We start from the raw sequence: 21,370 nt of genomic DNA on the forward strand, positions 1-21,370 counted from the left end.
GGGCTCATCTGGTTTGAGCAGAGCTCACCAGCTTGGATCCAAGGTCACTGGCTCGAGCAAGGGGTTACTCAGTCTGCTGAAGGCCCATGGTCAAGGCACATATGAGAAAGCAATCAATGAACAACTAAGGTGTCGCAATGAAAAACTGATGATTGATGCTTCTCATCTCTGTTCCTGTCTGTCTGTCCCTATCTATCCCTCTCCTTGACTCTCTCTCTCTCTGTCTCTGTAAAAAAAACAAAAAGAGAGAGAAAACAGATACTTTGTTTAAAAAAAATGCATTAACCACTGAGGCTTTTCATTTTTCTGAAACCATGATTGAATTTTCTTTCTTTTCTCTTTGCCTGCATCATTCTAGTCAGAGCTCAGCTGCATGGAAGGCAGCTGCACATGTTCGTTCCCAACCAGCGAACTGGAAAAGGTGCTACCCCAAACCATCCTGTATAAATACTACGAGCGGAAAGCTGAAGAAGAAGTCGCTGCAGCCTATGCTGATGAACTTGTCAGGTGAGTTTTCAGAGTCGGAGAGTGTCATCTGTCAACTCATTCCTCATTAGGCACACTACCTGAGTACTTGCATCAGGTGATAAAAATTCTGTAACAGAGCTATATCTCCCAGGTCTTCTGGCATTTCTTGCTGAGCAATAAAAGAATTTTTTTTTTTTTTTTTTTTTTTGGAGAGAGATACAGGAAGCGAGAAAGATGAGAAGCATCAACTTGTAACTGTGGTATTTTAGTTAATTTATTATTTCTTATATGTGCCTTGGCCCCTGGGTGGGGGCTCCCGCTGAGCCAGTAACCCCATACTCAAGCCAGTGTGACCTTGGGCTTCAAGCCAATGACCATGAGATCATGTTGATTATCTCACAAGCTGGCGACCCCGCACTCAAGCCAGATGAGCTCCTGCTCAAGCCAAGCGACCTTGGGGTTTTGAACCTGAGACCTCAGCATCCCAGGTCGATGCTCTATCCATTATACCACCACCAGTCAGGCTAAAAGAATAATTTTATTAATGGAAAAATCTGAAGTTCCAATTTTTGCCTACATTCCTAGGCATCTCTTAATGACCAAGCTTGTAGGTATAAATGTTGTACATTGGGTTGGAGTCAGGGTAACATGTACGAGGAGTTCTCAGAAAGGCATTATTATTTTTTTTTTTGAAAGGCACTATTTGTTGAATGGTTTGTACTGAGGCAGGACCCAGAATGGCACCTACATTTCCTGATGGAGCATGAATAAAGGAGAGCCTCAGTCTGTGTTTTAATAAAGAGTAAGGAGTAAACAGAGGTGTGGCCGTCCAGCTGAAAACTTTATCATAGTATGAACAGTCCCATGGAACTACAACAGGCTTTATATTTGAAGTAACATGCCTTCTGTTCTGGCTGTAGGTGCCCCTCCTGCAGCTTTCCTGCCCTGCTGGACAGTGATGTGAAGAGGTTCAGTTGTCCCAACCCTCGCTGCCGAAAGGTAGGAAGGAAGACTCTTTTCTATGTTTACATTTGAATGATGGTATTATGAGTTACCTTAATGACACAAATATCTACTGGTTCTCTGTGTGCTGACCCATGAGAAGGGTTTGAGTGCTCTACTTTTCGTGAAAGCAAATGAAGATCAGTACTTTATGAATGGTGGTTGACATGGTTACAGACAGGGCCACTGGTGGAATTGTAGTCACAAAGCTCAGGATCTCTGTTTTGTACCATCTTTCTATAAAGGCCGGTATTGAAATGTGAAGTGTGAAGAGTTCTGTTTCTTCCACAATGTCAACATTATTCTTGGTTTCTCTTTTTACCACCCTGTTGTGCTCAAATAATTTCACACCCTGCCATTTTCTAAGTTTTAGCCTCACTTCTTCTTTTTTACTTTTTCCGAAGCTGGAAACAGGGAGGCAGTCAGACAGACTCCCGCATACGCCCGACCGGGATCCACCCAGCACACCCACCAGGGGGTGATGCTCTGTCCATCCGGGGTATCGCTCTGTCGCAACTAGAGCCACTCCAGCGCCTGGGGCAGAGGCCAAGGAGCCATCCCCAGCGCCCAGGCCATCTTTTTGCTCCAATGGAGCCTCGGCTACGGGAGGGGAAGAGAGAGACAGAGAGGAAGGAGGGGGGATGGAGAAGCAGATGGGCGCTTCTCCTGTGTGCCCTGGCCGGGAATCGAACCCGGGACTCCTGCACACCAGGCCAATGCTCTACCACTGAGCCAACCGGCCAGGGCCTAGCCTCACTTCTTTGATTAAAGAACTGGGCATCATGTTGGTATCTCTGTCATGTCTGGTAGAATATTCACTCAGCTATTCCCATAAGAACTAACTGTGTCAGGTGAGATCCAAGCTATCCAGTAACCTCACTGTTGAAAATATTTCTTCTCTTTAACTAGACTCCTGTTCTTTGAATTAAGAATGTCTTAAACTTTGTCAACCATTTACATGCCACTGAGAGGTGTTTTTTTTAAATTGATTTGAGACAGAGGAAGGGGGAGGAGAGAAAGAGAAACATTGATTTGTTGTTCCACTTATTTATACATTCATTGATTAATTTTTGTATGTGCCCTGACCATTGATCAAACCCACAACCTTGGCTTTTTGGGATGACGCTTTAATTGAGCTAACTGGGTAGGGCAGCCACTTAGAGTTTTTAATGAACATTAGCATCCACTTAGTGTTTTCAACCATCAGTCTACAGACTGTTGCTAGTCTGACAGAAATTTTTTTTTGTGTGTGTGTGTGTGTGTGGCAGAGGCAGAGAAAGTCAGAGAGAGGGGCAGATAGAAACAGACAGACAGGAAGGGAGAGAGATGAGAAACATCAGTTCTTTGTTGAGGTTCCTTAGTTGTTCATTGATTGATTTCTCATATGTGCCATGACTGGGGAGAGGGGGAGCTACAGCAGACTGAGTGACCCCTTGCTCGAACCAGTGACCTTGGGCTCAAGCTGGTGAGCCTTGCTCAAACCCGATGAGCCCACGCTCAAGCTGGCGACCTCAGGGTCTTGAACCTGGGTCCTCCGCGTCCCAGTTTGACACTATCCACTGCGCCACCGGTCTGGTCAGGCTAATCCGCCAGAAATTTAGTGCTGATTCACGAAAGAGCCACCCTGATGTTGTGTGAAGATAATAGTGGACCCTGGGCAGATAGCTCGGTTGGTAGAGCATCATCCCGAAATGCAGAGGTTTCCAGTTCAAGCCCTGGCCAGGGTACATATGGGAACAGATTGATGTTCCCATCTCTCTCTCTCTCTCTCTCTCTTTCCTCCTCCCTTCCTCTTTAGCTAAAATCAGTAAATTAAAAAAAAAAAAAAAAAAGCTAATAGTGTCAGTTGGAAACCACTGCACTTAGACAAGTAATCTTTTTTTTAATTATTTATTTTTACAAGGACAGAGAGAGGGATAGATAGGGACAGACAGACAGGAATGGAGACAGATGAGAAGCATCAATCATCAGTTTTTCGTTATGACACCTTAGTTGTTCATTGATTGCTTTCTCATATGTGCCCTGACCGAGTAACCCCTTGCTCAAGCCAGCGACCTTGGGTCCCAGCTGGCGAGCTTTTTGCTCAAGCCAGATGAGCCCGCACTCAAGCTGGCGACCTTGGGGTCTTGAACCTGAGTCCTTCTGCATCCTGGTCTGACGTTCTATCCACTGCGCCACAACCTGGTCAGGCTAGACAAGTAATCTTTTAAGTCATTTTTCTAAAATAGCATGATCAGAATGGAATAATATATCTCTGCCTTGAAATGAAAGAATATATTGGAAAAGGAAGGAAGAAATCAAATAAATGGACTAAAACTGTGTTTAATTTGTCACCACCTCAGTCTGTTCTGAGTCTCTGGCATCTTGCAAATAGAAAAGTGGAGTGCCTGACCTGTGGTGGCGCAGTGGGTAAAGCGTCGACCTGGAAATGCTGAGGTTGCCGGTTCGAAACCCTGGGCTTGCCTGGTCAAGGCACATATGGGAGTTGTTGCTTCCAGCTCCTCCCCCCTTCTCTCTCTCTGTCTCTCCTCTCTCTCTGTCTCTCCCTCTCCTGTCTAAAATGAATAAATAAAAAAAATAATAAAAAAAATAAAATAAATAAAATTTAAAAAAAAAAAAAAAAGAAAGAAAAGTGGAGTAACTGACTGCCCTAAGATACAGAGAGCAAGGAGGCAGTAGCCAAGGCAGGGAAAAGGTGGGAGTGAAATGAAAATAAAGATGTTGAGATGTTCTGGGCCCAAGGAGCAGGAGCATCCTGGACAACTGACTGGTCCTGGGAGTGTGAAAGGTTTATGAGCTAGGTGGGGCTAGAGCCGTGCAGTCTTGACACCATTCTGATGCAGAGGGGTGAGGGGAATAAAATACCAGGGAAATTTGTTTGGCCCTTGAGAGATGCCTATCAGCACCACCTCGTCTGGAGTCTCCATGGATCACCCAGATGGAACTAGGAACTACATTTTCTGGTATGATGCCCAATTAGACTCTATAATAAGAGTGCTGATACACAGTTTGGAGGGCCAAAGAGAAAGGAAGGCCATTATTTTCAAGGCCCATTACAAGCAGGCATGAAGATGCGCACGGATCTGAAATGGCATCCCATGAGTGTCAGGAACATCCGACCTGGGATGTCATGAAAGCCTCGGGAGGCTCGTAAGATCCTAGGCAAACACACCAAATACTCTGTTTTCTCTCTGTGGGAGAAATGTACATGTCCTGTTGAACTTGGAGATAATAATGTAGCTTCTTTGGCCAGTGAAATGTGAATGTACATGAAATAGGTTACTTACTTAAAGAGTGGTAAAAACATATAGTTTATAGTCATAAGATGGCAGAATGGGCAGCCTCAGACCCTTCTTTTCCCACAGTAATACTGATTCATCAATACACAGAACAGTTCTCTTCATGAGAAATCTGGAAATTAGTAAAGAGGCTCTTGTGCTCCAAACAGTGCAAAAACCAGCTGCAGTGAAGCCTGTAGGAAAACTCATGGAACTCACTCACCAGAGCCCTCCAACCAGATCAGTTGGGAGGAAACTCCTAACTTCTCCCTGGGGAGGGAATGAGAAGACAGAGAATACATCTAACTTCCAGACTTCTCAGAGGACTGCCCAAGGCGCTGGATTCTCTATCTGTCCTGAATCTAAACAGGAAAGGGCACCAGGTAGTGACAATTGAGAACAAAGGCAGTGGTTTGAGCTAGCATATATTTACCTTGTCATTGCCATTCCTCTCTGCTTAATGTTAGAGAAATCTCCTAACTCCTGGCTTCTCCCTAAGGAGGGAAAGCATTGGAGCATATGTCCAACATTCTGGCTGTTGGAAGACTATGCAAGGGGCTGGTTTCTATCTTGCCTGACTCAGAGCACTGACAGGCCTCTGAGAACAAAAAAGAACTAAGCATCTTAGAGGAAGAAAGCCTGCAGCTTTGTAGACTGACACCAGAGGGAGCAACAGATTACAAGCTTCTGAAAAAGAAACCAGCAAAACTTCTCCAACTGGGAATTTAGACACATAAATCCAAATAAGACATCCACAGAAAAGGTTTTAGAGGGTCACAGAATCTATAGCCAGGCTGATTAGTGAAGATCTTTCCCTGAACAAAGCTTATCTGTAAAGACTAGGAGAGGTGACTTTTCTCAAATGTGTGGATTCCAACACAAAGTTACCAGGCACAAGAAGAAACATGGTCCAACAAAAGAACAAAATAAATCTTTAGAAACTGACCTTGAAGAAATTGAGGTGTATTAATTACCTGATGAAGAATTCAAAATAATTATCATGAAGAGACTCTGTGAGCTCAGAAACGTCATGAAATGATAAGAATGAAGATATCGGCCCTGGCCGGTTTGCTCAGTGGTAGAGCGTTGGCCTGGCGTGCAGAGGTCCCGGGTTCAATTCCCGGCCAGGGCACACAGGAGAAGCGCCCATCTGCTTCTCCACCCCTCCCCCTCTCCTTCCTCTCTGTCTCTCTCTTCCCCTCCCGCAGCCAAGGCTCCATTGGAGCAAAGATGGCCCGGGCGCTGGGGATGGCTCCTTGGCCTCTGCCCCAGGCACTAGAGTGGCTCTGGTCGCAACAGAGCAATGCCCCGGAGGGGCAGAGTATCGCCCCCTGGTGGGCAGAGCGTCACCCCTGGTGGACGTGCCGGGTGGATCCCGGTCGGGCGCATGCGGGAGTCTGACTGTCTCTCCCCGTTTCCAGCTTCAGAAAAATACAAAAAAAAAGAAAAAAAAATATCAACAAAGAAGAGATACTTTAAAAGAACCAAACAAATTTGGAGCTGAAGAGTGCAGTAAATCAGGGATTTCTAACCTTCATCTTATGATACACATGAACTAATTACTAAAATGCTTTGACACATAAAAATATGTATTTTGTGCCAACATGACAAAGAAGATAAGTATAATTTTGATTCATACACAACAGAGAGCTATTGTTGTGTTGGCTGTTGTCATTTTTTTATTTGGCAGTTAAAAGGAAAAGAGGTCAGTAGTGTCCCTGACTAAATAATCAGGTATTGCATGTTTAAAAATTTTTTGCGACACATCAGTATGCCTCTTGTGGCACACCAGTTGAAAATTGGTGCAATAAATTATTGAACATTTATCTAGAAGTGCTTAATAGCAGACTTGATCAAGGAGAAGAAAGAATCCACAAACTCAAAGACTGATCATTTGAAATTAAGCAGAGAAGCAAAAAGAAAAATAAAGAAGCCTAAGGGAAGCTTAGAGATGGAATGTATGGGACACCATCAAGCAGGTCAATATAAGCATTTTTAGACTCCCCGGAGGAGAGAAAGAGTCAGAAATCTTACTTGAAAAAATAATGGCCAAAACTTTCAAAGTCTGGGGAAGGAAGTAGACATCCAAATTCAAAAAGCCAAATGCTTTCCAATTAGGATGGACTGAGATACCTTACAATCAAATTGTCAAAAGTCAAAGACAAAGAGTTTAAAACTACAAGAGAAAAGCAACTTGTCATATACAATGGAGCTCCCATAAAATTCTCAGTGAATTTTTCAGCAGAAACCTTGCAGGACAGAAGAAAGTAATGACATATTGAGAGTGCTGAAAGAATTAAAAAAAAATTCTGCCAGTCAGGAATACAGTATTCAGCATAACTTTTCCTCATTCCCAAAGCTGAGATAGTTTATCACCACTAGACCTGCCTTACAAGAATTGCTATAAAGGGACTCCTTCAAGTTAAAATGAAAGGATGATGGATAGCCAACAGAAAAACACATAAAGGTATAAAAAAGCTCACAGATAGGCCTGACCTGTGGTGGCGCAGTGGATAAAGCGTTGACCTGGAAATGCTGAGGTTGTCGGTTCGAAACCCTGGGCTTGCCTGGTCAAGGCACATATGGGAGTTGATGCTTCCAGCTCCTCCCCCCTTCTCTCTCTGTTTCTCTCTCTCCCTCTCTCTCTCTCCTCTCTAAAAATGAATAAATAAATTTAAAAAAAAAAAAAAAAAAAGCTCACAGATAAATACTATATATAGACAAACCCCGAGTACAGTAATGTGGATGTAATCACTTTCAATTCTGGTATAGGATTTTTTTTTTTTTTTTTTTTTTTTTTACAGAGACAGCAAGAAAGAGAGAGGGATAGACAGGAACGGAGAGATGAGAAGCATCAATCATTAGTTTTTCGTTGCGCATTGTGACACCTTAGTTGTTCATTGATTGCTTTCTCATATGTGCCTTGACTGCGGGCCTTCAGCAAACTGAGTAACCCCTTGCTCGAGCCAGCGACCTTGGGTTCAAGCTGGTGAGCTTTTTGCTCAAACCAGATGAGCCTGCGCTCAAGCAGGCGACCTCGGGGTCTTGAACCTGGGTCCTCGGCATCCCAGTCCGACGCTCTATCCACTGCACTACTGCCTGGTCAGGCCAATTCTGGTATAGGATTTAAAAGACAAAAGTATATAACTATAAAATATATTAATGAATACACAATATTAAAAGATGTGATTTGTGCCTGGCCTGTGGTGATGCAGTGGATAGAGTATCAACTTGGAATGTGGAGGTCACTGGTTTGAAGCCCTGGGCTTTGCCCAGTCAAAGCACATACAACAAACAATCTGAACAACGAAAATGAAACAGCTATGAGAAAGTGAAGCAGCTATGAGTTGATACTTCTCATTCCCCTGCCTCTCTCTCTCCTCTCTCTGTAAAATCAATAAATAAAATCTTTTTTTTAAAAAAAGAAGACATGCAAATAGCCAACTGGTATATATATAAAGGTGTTCATCATCACTAATCATCAGGAAACACAAATTAAAACCACAGTAAGCCTGACCAGGCGGAGGCGCAATGGATAGAGCGTCAGACTGGGATGCGGAAGGACCCAGGTTCAAGACACACGGGCTCATCTGGTTTGAGCAGAGCTCACCAGCTTGGACCCAAGGTTGCTGGCTTAAGCAAGGGGTCACTCAGTCTGCTGAAGGCCCACGGTCAAGGCACATATGAGAAAGCAATCAATGAACAACTAAGGTATCCCAATGAAAAACTAATAATTGATGCTTCTCATCTCTCTCCATTCCTGTCTGTCTGTCCCTATCTCTCTCTCTCTGACTCTCACTCTGTCTCTGTAAAAAAGAAATAAAATAAAATAAAACCACAGTAAGGAATTACCTCACATCTATTAGGATAGCCACTGTAAAAAATAAAATGAACAAACAAAACAAAGTAAGTGTCAGCAAGGATGTGGAGAAATTGAAACCCTTGTGCATTTTTGGTGGGAATGCAAAATGGTACGGGTGCTATGGAAAATAGTATGGAGTGTTCTCAAAAATAAATCTACCACATGATGCACCACTTCTGGATATTTATCTAAAAGAATTAAAAACAGATCCTGATCCTGAAGAGATATTTGGACTCTCACGTTAATTGCATTTATATTCACAATAACCAAGGCATGGAAACAGTCTAAATGCCCATCAATGGATGAATGAATAAAATCTAGCCTGGCCTGTGGTGGCACAGTGGATAAAGCATCAACCTGAAATGCTGAAGGCACCAGTTCAAAACCATGGGCTTGCCTGGTCAAGGCACATATGACAAGCAACCAATGAAAAACTAAAGTGAAGCAACTATGAGTTGATACTTCTCTCTCCCCCCCCTCAACTCCTCTCTCTGTAAAATCAATAAATAAATTTTTTTTAAATAACAGTCTATCCATATACTAGTGTATTATTATTCAGCATTTTAAAAAGGAAAGAAATTCTGAGATAAGCAGCAAGATAGATGAACCTTAAATACATTATGCTGAGATAAGCTAGTCAGAAAAAGATAAATTCTGTATGATTCCACTTACAGGATATATCTAAAGAAGTCACTCACAGAAGCAGAAAGTAGCTAGTGGTTGCCAGGGACTGGGAGAGGGGAAATAGGGAATTGTCATGCGGTGGGTATGAAATTTCACGCAAGATGCAAAAGTTGTAAAGATCTGCTCTGTAACTATGCACATATAGTTAGTTAACAATACTCAGCTGTGCACTTAAGAATATGTAAATAGGATGGATTTCATGTTATGTATTTTTTACCATAATTAAAAATAACAAAGAGCATATGGTTCACTGTCTCTTTTCCTTCTGCCAGGACGGACTTGTAGTAATGTCTTTGTTTTGAGATACTGAAGTTTGAATGTGTTTCCAAAAGCACAACCTGGCACATCCTGAGTGATGGAGATTATGAGAAACAACACTGACTGTGGGGTAGAGAAAAGGAACAGATTTGAAAAATAAGAGGGAGACAGGGTTAGAAGGAAATACTCTGACTGAGGGTAGGGAGAAGTCCAGATGATTTCCTGCTCTGATTTGGGCCACTAAGTCAGTGATAGTGCTATTCACTCAAAATTGGAAATACAGTAGAAATAAAGATTCTTGAGGAGAAGATTAGTTCTGTTTTGGACACACAGGGGATCCTCAGGTTACAACAATCTCAACATATGACATTTCAAGTTTATGGCGCTTGCTCCCATAAAAACTTAAAAGTATTGAGATGTGAGTGTTTCAGCTTACACTGTTAGTATCGTACTTACTGACTACGTGGGTTGTGTGCAGCAGAAGAATACACAGTAACATGGTGTATGAGTGAGGGAGTTGGCATCCCCCAGTACGCTTACCTACGTCATTTTGGACTGTTAAAAACACAAGTGTTCCATTTGTGTTAGGATAAGGGTGTGTTTCGACTTACATCAAAAATCGGGTTATGCCTGCCCAGGCGGTGGCGCAGTAGATAGAGCATTGAACTGGGATGAGGAAGGATCCAGGTTCGAGACCCCAAGGTCGCCAGCTTGAGCGTGGGCTCATCTGGTTTGAGCAAAAAGCTCACCAGCTTGGACCCAAGGTCACTGGCTCCAGCAAGGGGTTACTCGGTCTGCTGAAGGCCCACGGTCAAGGCACATATGAGAAAGCAATCAATGAACAAATAAGAAGTCGCAATGCGCAACGAGAAACTAATGATTGATGCTTCTCATCTCTCTCTGTTCCTGTCTGTCTGTCCCTGTCTATCTCTGCCTCTGTAAAAAAAAAAGAAAAAAAAAAGCGGGTTATGTCATGTGTCTGTTGTAGGAACCCTAGGACCCCTTGTACTGAGTTTTGAGTGTGGAGTTGCATTAGAAAATGCAACTACTTTCTAGTGGCTGGCACATAGTAGGTGTTTAATAATCATTTGGTAAGTGACTAGGATCAGGAACACGGAAGGAAGGATAAAGGCTGGAGGTAGATTTTGCAGTCCGGACTAAGAAGCATTGAAGAGCCCTGGGAACAGGTAGAGGACAGAAGCAACAGGTTGTGGGGAAGACAGTGGGGCTGGAGCGGGGGCCAGCGAAGAGTTAGAGAAAAGCTGCTAGCATTTCAGTTAGAATCTAATCAAATTAAATAGATGAGTTTAGGGAAATTATTACCTTAAGAAATGTTGAATCCTGCTAAGTTCAAAGTATATCTTTTTGTTTATGCAAAGATTTCTATGATCCTCAATAATGTTTTACATCATAAGGTGTCGTCCATTATAGTATGCTTCAGAATTTGACACCACCGATGGATAAAATACCATTCTAGTCTTGCTTTCTACTGTTAGGGAAAGGTCTTCTGATGTTTGGCCCATCATGAGAAATAAAGTGAAAACTGTGTCTCATGGGAACCTGAGTCAGTGACAGCAAATTTCAGAGAAGTTTCCACTCTTTTTTGTGACAGAGACAGAGAGAGTCAGAGAGAGAAACAGACAGGAAGGGAGAGAGATGAGAAGCCATCAGTTCTTCATTGTGGCACCTTAGTTGTTCATTGATTGCTTTCTCATATGTGCCTTGACAAGGGTGGGGCTACAGCAGACTGAGTGAGCCCTTGCTCAAGCCAGCGACCTTGGTCTCAAACTGTCAAGTCTTGCTCAAACCACATGAGCCCGTGCTCAAGCTGGCGACCTCGGGGTCTCGAACCTGGGTCCTCCGCATTCCAGTCCGACGCCGTGTCCACTGTGCCACCTCCTGGTATGGAGTATTTGAGTGTGGAGGTCCACTGTATCTTTTGAATGGGAAGAGCTTAATAAAATTTCAGCCAAGGTTCATCTTTATTACGAGCTATGGAAAAAGTTGCCACTAGGTGGCACTGATGCTCCATGAGAAAGGTTTTTCTCTTGAGCATTTTTAAAGTATGTGTCAAAACATTGTCTTGTAAGCAGAATTGACAGAATTCTTTTAGGCTTAGTACCAAAGCAAACCACTATGAGCATTCAGAATGTAATGTCAAATATGTCAGTGTCTGGGCATATGCTTTTTTTTAATGATTTTATTTATTGATTTTAAAGAGAAGAAAGAGAGAAAGGCAGGGGTGGAGGGGTGGAGAGTGGGAAGCATTAGTTTATATTTTCTTCTCGTATGTGCTTTGATCTAGCAAGCCCAGGGATTTGAACCGGGGACCTCACTCCAGGTTGACGCTTTACAACTGCACCACCACAGGTCAGGCAAGTTTCGGCATATGCTTTTGCCTTTTTTACTTGTATAAATTCTCCTTATGACATCCTTCTCTTCAGCAAGGTGGCTGAACCATCCATTAATCCTGGAGGATTCATAAGGTTTAAGAAATGAACCACAAGCTAATTTTGGCCTTTGTGAGTCTAAGGGCATCAGCTTCCTCAATGTAGTGGCTTTGCCAGTAATCTGAACTCCAGGAACTTGTCACTCTGAGACAAGGCATTTATGTTAAGGCTTGAATGCCTACAATCATTTCCCTGAAACCCTGAAGAATAAGACACTATATCTCTGATGAAATGAGGAAAGAGTCTTTGTTTCGTTGATGCTTTAAAATGCTTTGTCAAAGCAATCAGTGTTCACCCCACTCTTGTATTCTCAGATAAAGGATTCTTCAGTTTGTTTTCACGTGTTGCTCTTAGGAATTAATTGGATGTGATAGGTTTGGGAGACTTTAGTGTTGGAGAAAAGGAAATTTGAAAGCAGTGTTTCTGGAATATTTATTCTTAGGGTAAAAAGATTCCCTGTTGAGCCTTTTCTCTTCCAGAATCATTACTTTGCTCCATAAAGTAGAGCTTTCCGGAAGGGTAGCCAGGACCTAACAGGTGGAAGTCTGAGTATTCACAAAGCACGTCCTAAAGAAGAGGGGCCACCAAGTGCTGAGACTGTAGTGAGAGTAACTGAAGAGCACTGTGCTTGTTGTCTTTTTCGGGAGCCTGAGAATGTGAGTGTGTAATTACTCACCTCTTTCTGGATTTCACTTGTATTTATTTATTTTTTTACAGAGACAGAGAGAGGGATAGACAGGGACAGACAGACAGGAACGGAGAGAGATGAGAAACATCAATCATTAGTTTTTCATTGCGCGTTGGAACACCTTAGTTGTTCATTGATTGCGTTCTCATATGTGCCTTGACTGCGGGCCTTCAGCAGACCGAGTAACCCCTTGCTGGAGCCAGTGACCTTGGGTCCAAGCTGATGGGATTTTTGCTCAAACCAGATGAGCCCGCGCTCAAGCTGGCGACCTCGGGGTCTCAAACCTGGGTCCTCTGCATCTCAGTCCGACACTCCATCCACTGCGCCACCGCCTGGTCAGGCTGTATTTGTTTTTAATGTATCTTTCTCACCCACTAATTCTCTTCCCTACTCATCTTTTCCACCCTTTCCAGGCTCAGGCTCCTTCCTATCCTTCTAGCATTCAGTGTTATTGACTCTACAAAAGCGAAATATAACCAGATAATTATTAACATCTGCAATGAACCAATTTGTTGCTTTAAAAAAAACAGGCATCTGCAGCGCCTACAGTAGCTGAATGGCTGTGTGAAGAGAATGTAAATGAGTCTGAACCAGCTGTCAGTGCCAGGGCGCCTCCAGCTGTGACAGTAGATGGTTGGCACTTATTAGCAGTACTATAGTTTGAGCCCCAGCCAGTCAGCTGAGTCCTGTGCTGAGCACAGGCCTTTACATTTATCTAAATATGAATGAAGCTTGATCCTCTTGTTTCCACTAGCAGGGAGGACCTTTATTCAGGAGGTAACATTGATGAGAACTAAATGTCTAGGTAACAGAAGGAGTTTTAAAGCCCCCAAACAAAGGCTCATTTACTGGTGTGGAAGTCCATGCTGCAAAGTGCAAGTCCACAAAAGAAGGGGGGTGGTTCTTTTTCTGAGATTGGGCCTGACCCTGTCTCAAGTTGAGGACCTCAGGCTGCAGTGATGATATGCCAGAGCCCTCACTCCCATTGGTCCCCACAGCCTCCCTGTGAAGTGGACATAGGAGGGTGAAGTCAGATGATGGTAAATTATGGAGTTAAGAACCCAAAGGGAGGCCTCCCTACCCCCAAATGCTGTCCCCATGAGCCACCCTTTCATCAAGCACTGAGTGGAGCTGGTGTTGTAGCAATGAGGTTTCAGGATTTAACTCTTATTTTGTCTTAATTTTTTGTCAGTTTCCACTATTTAAAATTCCCCATAAGAAACAGCATAATGAATCTGTTCATCATATGCCGTCTAGGTCCTTGAGAGATCTGGGCTGATAATTATACACACTTTCTTACTTGACATGTTCACATATCAAGCACTGTGATTAGAGAACCTGAATCTTTCAGAGAGAGAGTGTGTGTGTTTCTATGAAGAATAATAACAACAAAGACAAATACTGCTTCCTCTATTCCTACTCTACCTTCCCAATAAAAGTCAAATAAATACCCTATCTACTATTATTTGCAGTGCTTATTTAAAAAGGAGATAAATATCTACCCAAAACACAGGCTCCCACATGCGCCCTACCCAGATCCACCCGGCACGCCCACCAGGGGGTGATGCTCTGCCCATCTGGGCCATTACTTTGCAGCAATCAGAGCCATTCTGGCGCCTGAGGTGGAGGCCGTGAAGCCATCCTCAGCACCCAGGGCTAACTTTGCTCCAGTGGAGCCTTGGCTGCAGGAGGGAAAGAGAGAGACAGATAAGAAGGAGAGGGGGAAGCATATGGGTGCTTCTCCTGTGAGCTCTGGCCGGGGAGTCGACCCTAGGACTTCCACACACCCGGGCTGACGCTCTACTGCTAAGCCAACTGGCCAGGGCTATACTTTTTATTTCTATATTTAATTTTCTTTATCCCTTGATTTGGGCATTGAATGGTGAAAATAACTGCCTCTCCTTCATGACCTGCCTTAGAAGAGGCTAGCGGACTGGTGCCTTGGCACGGGTGGCACTGCTATGGTGCCCCCCCCCAAGAGGTGGTGCAGCCCTCAGATTCTTCCCCTTGAAATTTCCAGAGATTGACTGATGACCTCTGCAGGTGGTGGAGTGCACCTCTAAGCCAAGCGGTCTGGCAGTCTGAGCTGTCAGTGTGGGCTCCTCTTTCTGATGCTTTGCCCCCCAAAGAACATTCCGATGCTGCTTTTTTCACCCAGTGAAGAAAAGTTGGTTAAAATGTTGCCACCTTGCCCTGGCTGAATAGCTCAGTTGGTTAGAGCATCTTCCTGAGGCACAGAGGTTGCCAGTTCCATCCATCCCCAGTTAGGGCACATGTAGGAGCAGATCGATAGTCCTTTCTCCCTCTCCTTCTCTACCTTTCTTTTTCTAAAGTCAATACAATAAACATTTTATAAATAAATAAAAGAATGTTGCCACCTTCCCCAGAGACAAATCACAGAATTTCCTATTCAGTTCAGAATGAAGAGGCTCCGAGTTTCTTCTCTGTCGGCATTGCTTGGGAAAAATCTTTTTGTTTGTCTTGATTAGTGAGTTCTCTGTTTTGTGAGCTCTTTTGAAGACAGTATGTTTGAAGTATTTATTGATGCGCTACTCTGGGTCCAGCAGTGTGCTGGAATATTAGAGAAATCATAGCTCTCACTTACACTGCAGCTAAAGAGACAGTCTTTCCCAGTGGTTAAGGCAAGGATTTTGACACTGAACCTGCTCGTGCTTTTTTTTTTTTTTTTTGGGGGGGGTGACACTGGTTAACATAATGATTCATGTTTCAAGTGCCCATTTCTATAACCCATCTCTGTGCACCACTTTGTATGTTCACACGCATACCCTCTACCCTGTTCATGCTTTAATTCTAGCTTTTCCACTTCTTGGCTTTGTGGCTTAGGGTAAATACATCGTCTCTCCGAGCCACATTTTCTGTCTGTAAAATGAGAACGTTGTACCTCCATCGTAGGGCTTTGGGGCAAAGTAAATGGAATGTCAGTTGTATCTCAGTGAAGCTGGGTGTGTGTGTGTGGGGGGGGGGGGGGTTGAAGGCATGAGGTAGGTAAAGTGCTTACTCCACTACCCAGTACTTCCTCAGTCAGGAGACAAGGAAGGCAGAGACCGGTCCTGACATATGTGCAGGTGCAGTGCCAGCCCAGGTGGGGAAAGGAAGTCCTAGAGAGGAGGAACTTGTCCCAGGTTTGTCCAGTCTGCTAACATAAGAGCATGGAGCTGCCCTGAAGTGGGCAGATGGGGGACCAGAAGATGACTCCTCAATTACCTTAGTTTTTCAAACCAGGTACAGTCGTGGGCTGCTTAAGGACAGGGACACGTTCTGTGGAATGTGTCTCCAGGTGATTTTGTCATGCAAGCATCATAGCATGTACTTACACACACCTGAATGGTACAGCCCACCTCACACCTCGTCTCTGTGCTGGACCTACTGCTCCCAGGCTACAAATTTGTGCAGGTTACTGTACAAAATGTCATGAGATTAAATCAAGGGCAAGAAAATGATACGATCAAGAGACACGGTAAGCATAGGATATGTGAGGAGACTACTGCTCTTATACCATGGCATACTGTTTTACAGCAGACTTTTAATACATATAACTAGAAAGTGCACTCTAAAATAATGATTAGAAGTATAGAATAGTAAACACATAAACCAGTAACACAGTCGTTTATTATCAAGTATGTACTGCACGTGACTGTATGTGCCACACTTTCATACAACTGGCAGTACATCAGGTCTGTTTATACCAGCATCGCCAGAAACATGTCAGTATTGCATTGCCCTGTGCCTGATGCCTGTAACATCAACTAGATGATAGGAATTTTTCAGCTCCATTACAGTTTTAGGAGACCACCACCATATATTTGGTTGGTGACCAGATTGTTATGTAGTGTGTGACTATACTCAAAAAACTCATTTCTTACTAGCATGCTAAAATGTAAAGTGGATAGACTTTTGAAACTAAATTTTCTTTCTAACCAATTTGTTCTTTAAGAAATAATCGCTCTTGCCCTGGCCGGTTGGCTCAGCGGTAGAGCGTCGGCCTAGCGTGCGGAGGACCCGGGTTCGATTCCCGGCCAGGGCACACAGGAGAAGCGCCCATTTGCTTCTCCACCCCTCCGCCACGCTTTCCTCTCTGTCTCTCTCGTCCCCTCCCGCAGCCAAGGCTCCATAGGAGCAAAGATGGCCCGGGCGCTGGGGATGGCTCTGTGGCCTCTGCCCCAGGCGCTAGAGTAGCTCTGGTTGCAACATGGCGACGCCCAGGATGGGCAGAGCATCGCCCCCTGGTGGGCAGAGCTTCGCCCCTGGTGGGCGTGCCGGGTGGATCCCGGTCGGGCGCATGCGGGAGTCTGTCTGACTGTCTCTCCCTATTTCCAGCTTCAGAAAAATGAAAAGAAAAAAAAAAAAAAAGAAATAATCGCTCTCGCCTGATCAGGTGGTGGTGCAGTGGATAGAGCGTCGGACTGGGATGTGGAGGACCCAGGTTTGAGACTCTGAGGTCGCCAGCTTGAGCGTGAGCTCATCTGGTTTGAGCAAGGCTCACCAGCTTGGACCCAAGGTCACTAGCTCAAGCAAGGGGTTACTCGGCCTGCTGTAGCCCCAAGGTCAAGGCACATGTGAGAAATCAATCAATGAACAACTAAGGAGCCGCAACGAAGAATTGATGTTTCTCATCTCTCTCCCTTCCTGTCTGTCTGTCCCTATCTGTCCCTCTCTCTGACTCTCTCTGTCTCTGCCACACACACAAAAAAAGAAAGAAAGAATCACTCTCACTTTAGTGCATACTACAGTTCAGAGAAGGACCCTGTGCTACCCTGTGGAAAGCTGTGTCCTGAAGAAGGCTGCCTATGGGTTTGCCCTCCAGAGTCTCAGTTGCCCAGTGTATAGCACCTCTGTGTCCCCTCCTCTTAGGGTTCTCATTGATTTTTTTCTTTATCCCTATTCAAAAAGATTAGTATCTCAAGAATGATGTTCAAACAGGTGAATGTAGGAAGGGCCTAGAAACAAAAATGATAGTACATTTTGCAGGAGAACTCAGAATTAGTTGCAAAATGAAGATAAAAACCCGTGATTTGTTTCAGTAACTCACTGGTAATGTTTTTTGTCTTCCTGGGTGGGCACCGACTGACCTTTTGAATCCTCACCACCCCACCCACCTCCAGTGCAGCAGGCAAGCCTGGAGGTGGGGGCTGTCACCTTTTACTGTCCTTATAGGGAAAGGACATACATCCTTGTCTCTCTCTTGTTTTGGTCTCTACTGAAATGTGCTGTCTGTAGTACTTAAAGAAAATAGGTTTGTATGGGCACTTTATTAAAGTAGAAGTCTGACCCTGTTCCATGGTTTTTGTGACCACCATTTATCAGTCTCATCACAGCCTGTCCCCATTTACAAACCATACAGGGTCATAAGCTTTGAATGCCTCTGCTTCTGGAAACCACAAATTATTTGTTAGTGCCTTTATATGTTTTTGCTAAAATAACTTAATGGCATTTTCTGTGCCTGTGGCCTCATCAAAGGAGAGGTACATTTTGATTCAAACTCTTTAGAAATCTCACATCAAAAATCCCTCAAGAATTGATATCTACAAAATATCTTTTTATAGAGTCATTTGCCTTCTTTTTGTCTTTCTTCTAATTATGTATTACCAGGTGTCAGCATCTTAATTTGTTTTAGTGATTCTCATTGTGGTGTCCTTGAGAAAGGAGTGTGCGCACACATGTGTGTGGAGTGCAGAGCAATAGTATCCCCTCTTTGCATTCTCAGCACAGAGCACTGCAGGGCTTCCCGCCTTCCAGGTGGAAGAGAAATTGTTGCTATGCTGATAACACAAGCATGAAAACACCCTGTATCCCCATGGGTGCCTATGTCAGGGAGAAGGAATGTGTGTGAAGGAAGCTATAGTGAAGAGGAGTGTTCAGAGAACAGTCAGCAGAATCAGAGTGAAGCCTAGGCTAATGCTGCCCCTGGGGGGAATTTCTTATGTTTACTGTTGAATTCAAGGTCATTTTCTGATTGTTCTGTGGTGGCTGAGAAATGTAAATAGCTTTTATTCCTCTGTGTCTTCCCCACAAGCGGACAGAGAATGAGAAGGGCCTGTCACCTGTCTAGTCCCCAGAAGTCACATAACCTTCTCCCAGACCACAGATAAAAAAGCGTGTATCTGTGGTCAGTGTACTACTGTTCCAAGTGGGATTGACCACCCAAACCCACTATTCTTTCTGTAACCAGTTCAGGAACCAGCCCTGCATTCTTTTTTCTTTTCTTTTTTTTTCCAGAGAGAGAGAGAGAGAGTCAGAGAGAGGGATAGATAGGGACAGACAGGAACAGAGAAAGATGACACATCGATCATCAATTTTTTGTTGTGGCATTTTATTTAGTACAGCAAGACCGAGTAACCCGTTGCTCGAGCCAGCAACCTTGGGCCCAAGCTGGTGAGCTTTGCTCAAACCAGATGAGCCCGCGCTCAAGCTGGTGACCTCAGGGTCTCAAACCTAGGTCCTCCGCATCCCAATCCAACATTCTATCCACTGCGCCACCGCCTGGTCAGACCCTGCATTCTCTTTCAAACTAAATGACATCTGTGTGCTCTCTGTCTGCATTATGTGTTAATGTCCCTGGAGAATATAGACTCGGAATCACCTTCGTAGTTCAGAAGAGCCATGCTGAGGAACTAAGTCCAGTCCTCTGAGGTTGGGATGAAGAACACAACCCAAAGCTAGTGTGCCATTCTACCAAAAAGAGCAAATGCAGTCAGGATTCCTTGAAGTGAGTGTTTCACATTGTAGTTAAAACAAATGGAGCCTGACCAGGGGGTTGCTCAGTGGATAGAGCATCGAACTAGAATGCAGAGGACCCAGGTTTGAAACCCCAATGTCACTGGCTTGAGAGTGGGATCATAGATATGACTCCATGGTCGCTGGCTTGAACCCAAAGGTCGCTGGCTTGAAGCCCAAGGTCGCTGGCTTGAGCAAGGGGTCACTCGCTGTGCTGTAGCCACCCAGTCAGGCACATATGAGAAAGCAATCAAGGAAAAACTAAGGAGCTGTGCCTGACCAGGCGGTAGCGCAGTGGATAGAGCATTGGACTGAGACGTGGAGGACACAGGTTCAAGACCCCAAGGTCTCCAGCTTGAGCCCAAGGTCGCTGGCTTGAGCAAGGGGTCACTCGGTCCGCTATAGCTTCTCGGTCAAGGCACATAAGAGAAATCAATCAATGGGCAACTAAGGAACCTCAATGAAGAATTGATATGTCTCATCTCTCTCCCTTCCTGTCTGTTCTATCTGTCCCTCTCTCTGTCTCTCTGTCTCTGTCACAAAAACAAAACAAAACATAAAAACCACAAATGGAAGTCAGGGTACCTGCCAATAGAATTCAGCAGGTTTAAGACTTTATTTTTTTTTATCAATTTAAGTCACACAGCTAGCAGGTGATATCAGGAGTCAAATCCAGGGCTTTCTTACTTACTGTTATTTGTGTGTTTTCAGTCGTGACTTTGGTATGATGGGTCGATTCTAAGAGTCCTTATTTTGTGGAGCTATAACCTGCAATATTTACAAATGAAATAAAGTATGATCTGGGATTTGCTTCAAAATTATACTAGCGGGAAAGAAGATAGGAGGGTGGATAGGGTCTAGATAAGCTAAGATAGGCCATGGGTTGATAATTATTAAATCTAAATGAGCCTGACCTGTGGTGGCACGAGTAGATAAAGCGTTGACCTAGAATGCTGAGGTCGCTGGTTTGAAACCCAGGGTTGCCCTATGAAGGGACATAATGAGAATTGATGCTTCCTGCTCCTCCCCCCTTCTCTCTCTCTCTCTTTCTCTCTCTCTCTCTCTCTCTCTCTAAAATGAATAAGTAAAACTTTAAAAATCTAATAAATAAATAAAAATGTCTGGCTTTAAGCAATACTTTAAAATATATATACAGTTTGTTCGTAAAGTCATGGTGCACTTTTGACCAGTCACAGGAAAGCAACAAAAGACGATAGAAATGTGAAATCTGCATCAAATAAAAGGAAAACTCTCCCAGTTTCATACCTATTCAGTGCAGTTCGATGTGGGCTCACACACAGATTTTTTAGGGCTCCTTAGGTAGCTGTCCCGTATAGCCTCTACAGACTTGTCACTGACTGATGGCCTACCAGTACGGGGTTTCTCCACCAAACTGCCGGTTTCCTTCAACTGCTTATCCCACCGAGTAATGTTATTCCTATGTGGTGGCACTTCGTTATAAACGTGCCGATATTCATGTTGCACTTTGGTCATGGATTCGAATTTAGCAAGCCACAGAACACACTGAACTTTCCTCTGTACTGTCCACATCTTGACTGGCATGGCCATGGGCTGCTCCACTGTATACACGGTGTTACGTCATCATCTGTGCATGCGCACATGCTGCCACATCATCCTACAGAAACCGGGAGGCTTGGCCTGACCTGTGATGGTGCAGTGGATAAAGCATCAACCTGGAAACACTGAGGTTGCCGGTTCAAAACCCTGGCTTGTCTGGTCAAGGCACATATGGGAGTTGATGCTTCCTGCTCCTCCCCTTTCTCTCTCTCTCTCTCTCTCTCTCTCTCTCTCTCCCCCCCCCCCCTCTAAAATGAATAAATTAAAAATTAAAAAAAGGAAACTGGGAGGATTTTCCTTTTATTTGGTGCAGATTTCACATTTCTGTCATCTTTTGTTGCTTTCCTGTGACCGGTCAAAAGTACAG

The 21,370-nt window shown here is 44.1% G+C and overlaps 1 protein-coding gene across 5 annotated transcripts in view; it reads left to right on the top strand.

Moving 5' to 3' along the window:
• RNF216 (ring finger protein 216) overlaps nucleotides 1-21,370 on the top strand; it is a 178,391-nt gene that overhangs the window by 72,535 nt on the left and 84,486 nt on the right. For 4 of the 5 annotated variants that reach the window (XM_066273435.1, XM_066273433.1, XM_066273436.1 and 1 more), the window contains 2 exons: nucleotides 359-507; nucleotides 1,389-1,467. In XM_066273435.1, coding sequence (XP_066129532.1) covers nucleotides 359-507; nucleotides 1,389-1,467 — 228 coding nt within the window. Of the gene's footprint in view, nucleotides 1-358; nucleotides 508-1,388; nucleotides 1,468-11,857; nucleotides 11,923-21,370 lie in introns of all 5 variants that reach the window. The other variant, XM_066273438.1, reaches the window with a different exon arrangement.

Source organism: Saccopteryx bilineata, chromosome 4, assembly GCF_036850765.1.
Source record: "Saccopteryx bilineata isolate mSacBil1 chromosome 4, mSacBil1_pri_phased_curated, whole genome shotgun sequence".
NCBI lineage: Eukaryota > Metazoa > Chordata > Mammalia > Chiroptera > Emballonuridae > Saccopteryx > Saccopteryx bilineata.